General features: G+C 39.4%; 1 protein-coding gene across 1 annotated transcript; it reads left to right on the top strand.

Annotated features, from left to right (window-relative positions):
* Positions 1-642: 642 nt before the first annotated feature.
* LOC138877680 (uncharacterized) lies at positions 643-1,059 on the top strand. Its single transcript, XM_070157308.1, has one exon. It carries the CDS (start codon positions 643-645, stop codon positions 1,057-1,059), a length of 417 nt encoding a protein of 138 aa, XP_070013409.1.
* Positions 1,060-8,977: the final 7,918 nt, after the last annotated feature.

The raw sequence follows: 8,977 nt of genomic DNA, 5'->3' as shown, positions 1-8,977 counted from the left end.
GGAAATTCATGTAGGGACCTGCGGTCCACATATGAATGGCTTTGTTTTAGCAAAGAAAATACTCCGAGCTGGTTACTTTTGGATGACTATGGAAACAGATGCATCCAGTATGTCCGAAAGTGCCACCGCTGCCAGATACATGCAGATATGATAAAGGTGCCTCCAAATAAGCTTAATGCAACAAGGTCGTCGTCACCATTCTCCGCCTGGGAAATGGATGTTATCGGACCAATCGAACCCGCCACATCAAACGGGCACAGGTTTATCCTAGTAGCAATTGATTATTTCACCAAATGGGTTGAAGCAGCATCGTACAGGGCAGTGACTAAGAAAGTCGTGGCGGATTTCGTCCGCGACCATATCATGTGTCGGTTCGGAATTCCAGAGTCAATCATTACTGATAATGGCTCCAACCTCAATAGTGATTTGATGAAAGTCATGTGTGAAACCTTCAAGATCAAACACAAGAATTCTACAGCTTACAAACCTCAGATGAACGGAGCCGTAGAGGCCGCCAACAAGATTATCAAGAAGATACTAAGGAAAATGATAGAGAAGCATAAGCAGTGGCATGAGAAGATCTCATTTGCTTTATTGGGATACCGCACCACAGTCCGCACATCGACAGGAGCAACCCCCTATATGCTGGTATACGGTACAGAGGCAGTCATTCCCACCGAGGTGGAAATTCCCTCATTAAGAATCTTACAGGAAGCAAAGCTAGACGATGCAAAATGGGTGAAGAATCGTTACGAGCGGCTAGCTCTTATAGATGGAAATAGAATGAATGCAATTTTCCATGGTCAGCTCTATCAGAACAAAATGTCCAGAGCCTTCAACAAAAGAGTCAAACCGAGACAATTCACACCAGGGCAGCTGGTGTTAAAGAAAAAATTTTTGCATCAAGATGAAGCCAAAAGGAAATTCTCTCCCAACTGGCAGGATCTGTACATGGTCCACTGGGTTCTGACAGGAGGATCCCTCATACTTGCCGAAATGGATAGAGAAGTTTGGCCAAAGTCAATCAATTCAGACGCAGTCAAGCGATACTATGTGTAACTTTTATGCTTTCTTTTATGATGTAATTTGAACTACGCCTGACCTGATTCCTGTTTAAGAGGGTATACGTAGGCAACCCTATGGGTTCGGTCACAAATTCAATAAAATTTCCATTTCCCCCGCTATTGGAAACTGGGGCAGAATTTTGAGGAGGACCCTTAAAATTCCGAAGTTGATTCCAACCATTTATCATTAACAGCCATCAGAAGCAACAACCCAGTAAACTGGGGCAGAATTTTGAGGAGGACCCTCAAAATTCCAGAGCAAGAGAAGTTTCAATGTCTTGAACCACATCGCAGTCGTCGGTTCATCTAAAGAGAACTATTCTTAATTATGTACTTATGTTATGCTTTTACTAAATCATGCATATTTATTACTAAAATTGCCTTGTTTAGCAACGCTACCCCAGTGATATATACGGTATCGTCGGATCAAAGCTGAGCAGGTCAAGCAAAGCCAACGGGGATACGAACTAACCTTTTCCCCTATACAAACTCACGATTTTCCTTTGGATACAGGCACTTGAGTTGCAAAATCATCAAATATACTATACGCTCACTAACAAAGTTTAGAAATGCAACTCTCTGAACCATTGCACTTGCTCGCAACTGCTATCCGCACAACAGTGCCCCCAGCAGGCACAATATCCCCAACAATCATGATACCGCAATCCGCTATCAGCTAAGAAAACTCTATTGCAATTTGCCATTTTTACTTCCTGCATAAGGCTACCATTCTGCCTTCCGAGGTTAAGCTTTACCTCCATCTGCATTATCTGTATTGCATAAGGCTACCATTTTTCCTTCCGAGGTTAAGCTCTACCTCCATCTACATTCTCTACATTGCATAAGGCTACCATTCTGCCTTCCGAGGTTAAGCTCTACCTCCATCTGCATTCTCTGCATTGTATAAGGCGATCATTCTACCTTCCGAGGTTAAGCTCTACCTCCATCTGCATTCTTTGCATTGCATAAGGCTACCATTCTACCTTCCGAGACTAAGCTCTGTCTCCATCTGCATTCTCTGCATTGTATAAGGCTACCTTTCTACCTTCCGATGTTAAGCTCTACCTCCATCTTGCATGGCTGAAAGATCACCACTTCATTTACATCTTGCATGGCTGAAAGATCGCCACTTCATTTACATCTTGCATGGCTAAAAGATCGCCACTTCATTTACATCTTGCATCGGCTGAAAGATCGCCACTTCATTTACATCTTGCATGGCTGAAAGATCGCCACTTCATTTACATCTTGCATGGCTAAAAGATCACCACTTCATTTACATCTTGCATCGGCTGAAAGATCGCCACCTACTGCACCTCATAGGCTGAAAGATTGCCAAATCATCCGAAGGCGTCATTGTTCGGAGGCACCATTTTCATAGCCTGAGAACGCCATGCCATGGCCTGAGGACCCCTTTTATCTTTTGCATATCATTATTCAAAGGCCTCATAGTTCGAAGGCATCATTCTCATAGCCCGAGAGCACCACTTCATGGCCTGCGAATCCTTATCATATGCTTTATAGCCCGGGACGTCATGGTCTGAGGACGTCATCCTAACCGTCCAAAGACAACATTTCATGGTCTGACAGGAACTTGCATCATGTTTAAATTTCCGCACAACATATGGTTCATTTGCAGGTAAACCAATGAGCAATGTCCATCTCAGCAGGAGCAATCCCGCTCCAGTTCCCGCAACCCTATTAGACTTTAACCATCTATCCTAACCCAAATATTGCGTCCGTTCTTGGAAAACCTCCCATCGGCATACTCCGCCGATGAATCGTGAACTACATATGGCTTGATTCCTGTAAGACCAGGGATATGTAGGCAGCTCAGGAGCCAGAGCTCGGTCAAGTGCTTCAAACCATTCCGTTTGGTCAAAATTGGCCATAATATCTTTACCAGATAATTTTTTCATCCTTCCCGGGTAAAGAAGGGCACTTGTTGATACCCAATTTTTTCCTGTTTATTTTTCATATGCAAAATACTTTCAAAATAGCATATGTATGCATATATAATCACGTACAAGTGTTTCATTATTTTTCTAATTTTTAAAAGATTTATAAATCAATTTATCGCCTTATTTTATCAGAAAAAAACCAATAATTATTTCCCAAATTATCATTTTTTTGGTAACTCCTTTATTTTATTCTTATACTTATACCAAAATATATCTAGGGTAATTTTTGCAAACTTTTTACAAATTTATTGAGTATTTTAAAATCAAATTGCACATAATTGCAATTTTAGCCTATTTTAAGATTTAATTGCATTTATAATGACAAAATTGATCCCAGTATTTTTAATTTAATATTTATATATTGTTAATTAATTTAGTACCTTTAATTTATTGCCAGAAATCATTTACTATTTTTTATAAAATGAAAAGGGGAAAAGTGGCTATTTAAATACTAGCCGTATTTCATTTCAATTATAGCCCAAATCAACCCCCAATTGAACCCAATTGCAATTTCAAATTACCCAGCCCTATTTCTAAATTACCCCCTGACCCGATTAAATCCTACCCGACCCAGACCCCTCTCATCTTGGCCGTTGATCTCAGCGATCAACGGCCCCTATTCACTCTTACCTTTTTAAACCCAAACAACCACCCTAACCTTCTCATTTCTCACCTACCATCCGCCTCTGAACTCTCAAACTCTCTCGAACATTCCCAAACACTAACCGCCTCTTACCATCACTTCTACCTTGAAACCCACCGGAATCCATGGCTTCTCAGGCTATGAGAGTCTTATACTCACCTTCTCTTGCTCTCACGCGCCTGATACCTGAAGATTCGAGGCCTAACCTTGAAGGTTTGCACCCAGACCTCTGTCGATTCAAGGTTCCACGGCCATCTCCGTATTTACTCCGACGTACCATGGTAGTTTGATCCTGATTCTGACCTCTCCGGCTCAGATCGGTGACCTTTTCAAAGCCTTTCTCATTTCTTGGGTTCTTCTAAAACCCTAACCCTTTGAGGTTTTCTCCAATCTCTTTAGATCCATTGTGTATCTATGCTCTCTTTGAGTTTTCAAACGATTTCCCTAACTTTTCTTTCAAAAATTACTTTCAAAACCACTTCGTTTCCGATCTAGGATTTTCTGAAAATGTTTAAGTGTTTCTCTGACTTTCTCTCCTTTGTCTTTTGTGTTTATTTGCCTCTACTGTGTTCTTATGTTTTCTTCTACCTTGTATGTTCTTTTACTGAGTTTTTACACCCCGTTCTTGTATGTTCTTCTACTGAGTTTTTACACTCCGTTCTTGTATGTTCTTTATTGAGTTTTATATACTCCATGCTTGTATGTTCTTCTACCATGTTTTCCATAATATGCTCTCATGTGCTTTTCTACTGTGTTCTTATATTTTTGTCTTCTACTATGTTCCAGCATGTTTCTCCTACTGTATTTTCCTGCTAAGTTCTTAAGTTTCCTTATTTTCCTTCTATTAAGCCTTGTTTAAGTTTCTTCTGAAAAATCTCTTAAGCATGTTTCTTTTACTGTTCCTATCAGTGTTTTTCTTTTGAGTGCTTCTACTGTGTTCCGCATGTTACTTTGCTATCATATTTTTCTTATGAGTTTCTGTTGATGAAAGAGGCATGCAAGAGGTTTCAACTTTGAAACCTCTGAGCCTGTTTCAACTACTTGCCTTCTTATCTCTGTACTTGATTCAATGTGGAAACCCTAGAATTTGGGGGGTTCTGCCAAGCTTTATTATGTGATTTGATTGAACTTAGGGTTTATTTCAAAACTCCTAACTCTTTCAGACTCATTCCTTGCTTTCATATGACTCTGACCTTTTGCTAAACGTTTCTATACTGGATTTTCTACTGACTTTACAATGACACTACAGTCTTCCTTCATGCTTAACATGTTCGTATGCTCCTTATATATAATAGACTTCCCTTTAAAGTAGCTTTTGAATTTGCAATTAGTGCAAACTTCCTTTTGAATATAGCTTGATTGATTCTTTTCATCTTTTTACTGATTTCCTCTTTTACTCGACTTAAGTAAAACCCTTATTCATCTTTTTTGACTTGGTTCATTCATACCAAATTTCAGACCTTGTGATTTACTGGCCGTTAATTGATCCTCTTACCTTATTTGCACAAATCATGTATTTTAAAACCCTGTCTATAAATAACTTTTATGTATTCACCCCTAATTGCCTACTTTGCACAAAGTGTTTGATTAATTTCTTTCCTTAATTGGTTTATACCCGTTTGAATCTGAATCCCTTAATTAAGGGAGGCCTTGTGTAGTTGATTGACAATCAGTTTTCAAAATATTTTCTTACCTTATTTCCTCATGACTTTCACACTATAAAAGGCACGACCTTTATTCACTACACTTCAGACTGCATAACATCAAAATCTCTTCTGAATTTTCACTCTCACATAATAGAATTCTTCCTTCTTGTCTGCATTCTGACTTTTACAAGACTACTGCTTTTTCCTGTTTGTTTCTTTGAAACTGGTATGTCCTAATTTAACTTCAGCATCACCACAATGTGTTTACTTACAGTTTTCACTTTACTATTTTTGCAGAGTTAAATACTTAAACTAGCATGTTGATTTCCTTTTGCTTATTTCTGCTATGAATCTCTATTCCCTATTTCCCTTTATGTGCTTTGAATTGCAGTTTAAAACATGACAATATGCAAGTTATTGTCTATGGTTTGAACTTGATCCCTTAGGGGATCCTAACCTCTAAACAATGTGTTCCATTAGGCTTATGGGTGTGCCAGCATCTCCCATTGTTGGATTATGCCCACTAACCTGCTTTTTAACTCTTGCAACTCCCCATTCCCTATATCCCTATGTGTACTGTTTCCCTTCCTCTTTCCCCCTTTCAGAATTCTGCACTTGTACTCTCTCTTAGTTCCTAAGTTCTGCCCCCCTATTGTGAGCCTTGCCTTGGGACCTTGAGTTCCCTTTGAACTTGGTCACCTGAGGGCTGGCACTTCCACATTGCACTTTGGCTTAATGTGGTGATACATTTGGGTGTAAGCACTACCCGTAGTTCTTATGAAACTCTTAGGGAACTTTGACACACCCAAATAGGAGGAAGACTTTGAAACATGATCTTTGGAGTTGGTTTACTTCATACTTCAGACAGGAATTCTAAATCAGGCTCTCCTTGGTTGTAATTTTCCACCTCTGATGTATTTTCTTTACTTTATTTTTTTGAACTGTAATAACTTTGTAATAAACTATTGGGGATGGCTAGTGAAAAAAGGGGGGAATAATTATGTATGTAAAAGGGGTAGATATCCTGCTCACAGGGAATTTCTGATTTATGCATATCACATAGATATCCTGCCTATAGGAGTTTCTAATTTCTGCATATCATATAGATATCCTACCTATAGGAATTCTGCACTTTCATTTGTAGATACTATGCATATAGGAATTTCTGATTTCTGCATCTTACATAGATATCCTGCCTATAGGAATTCTGCACTTTCATAGGTAGATACTATGCCTATAAGGAATTCTGCACTCATATAGATATCCTGCCTATGGGTTTCTGAAATTCTACATTCATATGGATATACTGCCTATAGTTAAATTTTTGCATCTCTCATATAGATGCCATGCTCATAGTTAACTGAAAATCCGAATCCGGTATATGCATCTGTCACTAGGCAAACCTGTTTATAGGGCTTAAATAACTAATTGCATTTAGATATCATGTTCATAGTCTTAAACGAAGTACAACATTTAGATGCCATGCCTATAGGATTTCTGCACTCTTGCTATATCTGTAAAAGTGTTTAAAGTCAACAACGCCTAGAAAGCATGCCTATAGGAATTAATAACCAAGTCTGAAACGTCTCACTCGCCTACAAATCTAAAATCATTGTCTAACGTCTGCCAAACTTATGATCTTTTATCAAAACTCGTCTTTCCTGAATAAATGACAACCTTTTCTAAAATCAGTATACTTCATCTTTTCTGAAATCAGTAGATAGCATGCCTATATGTTTCCGTCTAACACTTAGGCAAGCCATATGACAGTTTATGAACTGAATCAGATTTTATTAACTACAACCAGCAGGTAGGCTTGATTCGGGCTTCTTATTTGAAATGTGCAATAAATCAGTTTGCCCAACTTTTAAGTTTAATCAGACCCTAATCAGTACGTGTAAGACATGCTAAACTATATGCTTTTCTTTGATTTAAGGAGGTCTGTTTGAGCCTTATTTGTTTTATGTGCTTCCCCATACTTGCTATATACTCCCTCCGTTTCAATTTATGTGAACTCATTTGACTGGGCATGGAGTTTAAGAAAAGAGAGAAGACTTTTGATCTTGTGGTGTAAAATGAGGCACATATATTTTGTGTGGCTATAAATCATTGTGTAAAGGTAAATTATTTCCAAATAAGGAAAGAGGTCATTCTTTTTGGCACGGACTAAAAAGGAAATAGGTTCACATAAATTGAAACGAAGGGAGTATATGTTTTCGCTTGTCGCCTTAGTATTTTTTACCTTTTGGAAACCACAAATAAGCCCAATACCTCCTCCCTTTAGGATTAGTAGTCTCAAATGCCTCCGGGCTGATAAGATGGGGACGGGTAATATCAAGTAATAAGTAAACGAGACCATTCCGCGCTTTAATACCTCAACGAGATGGGAAATGGTAGATATGGATATGATGACCACGCGATAACATCACGTGTAGCCCCTCACTGAGGAGTGATTACCGGATGTTGTGTGGGGTGATCCATATTATTAATAAACCTAGGACCCCCCTTCCCTTTGTTTCTTTGTTTCTTTTAAATCTCTTTTTTTTAAAAAAAAATCAACTCTTTTAGTTCCTTTTTCTTACTTTTGTTTATTTGTAACCATTACGTGAAAGTCCCATCTTATTTGAAGCCTTTATTTGCCTATGCGTTATTTGCATTTAAGTCACAACAATAGTTTGGCCGGGAACCATACTAGTGGATCCTGAGGGGTGCCTAACACCTTCCCCTTGGGATAGTTTAAATCCCTTACCCAATCTCTGGTTACTCAAAACAAACCCCTCCTAGTGTCCTAATGCACTTAAATCATTAGGTGGCGACTCTTCAATTCAAATCCAATTCCCGAAAGGAAACGAGTTGTCCTCCCAAATGTCACAAACCCGATTTCGCGAGAAAACGAGGGCGCGACATACACTCAACAGTTAAAGGGAATAGACTCAGAAGCATAGTAATTACCAAAGTCGGGGACCAGACTCGATGTACAAAAAGACATCATCAAGGACCTCGACATCGAAGCCATAGGGTCAATGGTAGAAGACCTCGACCCCGTCCAACTGGACATCAGCGACAACAGCAAAAAGGCCTACATCGGACACAAACTCTCGAAACCAGGTAAATTTCATAAATTTTTAATTGACAATGCCGGTTTGTTCGCCTTCTCCCATGCAGATATGCCGGGTATCCCGAAAGACGTTGCCACGCACAGGGTGAACATCGATCCACTCTACCCCACAGTACGATAAGTAATAAGAAAATTCAACACCGCAATCAACGAGGCCGTTAGTGATGAGGTGGACAAATTGCTCGCTAACGGTTCTATCCGAGAATTAAAATATCCCCAATGGGTCGCCAATATGGTCATGATAAAAAAGAAAAACGAAAAATGGCGGATGTTCGTAGATTCACGGACCTAAACAAGGTTTGCCCGAAAGACTCATTTCGATCAGCTCATCGACATAACAGCGGGGCCCGAATTGTTAAGCTTCTTGGACGCCTACTCAGGTTACAACCAGATCCTCATGGAGGAGGAGGACCAGGAAAAGACTACTTTCATCACCCATCAGGGAACGTACTGTTACAAGATCATGCCATTCGGGTTGAAGAACGCAAGGGCAACGTATCAAAGACTGGTCACCAAGATATTCAAGGATCAACTCGGCAAAACAA

The sequence above is a fragment of the Nicotiana sylvestris genome, chromosome 9 (assembly GCF_000393655.2).
Source record: "Nicotiana sylvestris chromosome 9, ASM39365v2, whole genome shotgun sequence".
NCBI classification, from domain to species: Eukaryota; Viridiplantae; Streptophyta; class Magnoliopsida; order Solanales; family Solanaceae; genus Nicotiana; species Nicotiana sylvestris.
Note: the sequence above shows the minus strand (reverse complement) of the source record. Positions and strands in the feature narration are given on the sequence as shown.

What these genes read in the sequence shown, in the direction of transcription:
- LOC138877680 (XM_070157308.1), top strand. Translation starts at nt 643, where the DNA reads ATGCTGGTATACGGTACAGAGGCAGTCATTCCCACCGAGGTGGAAATT.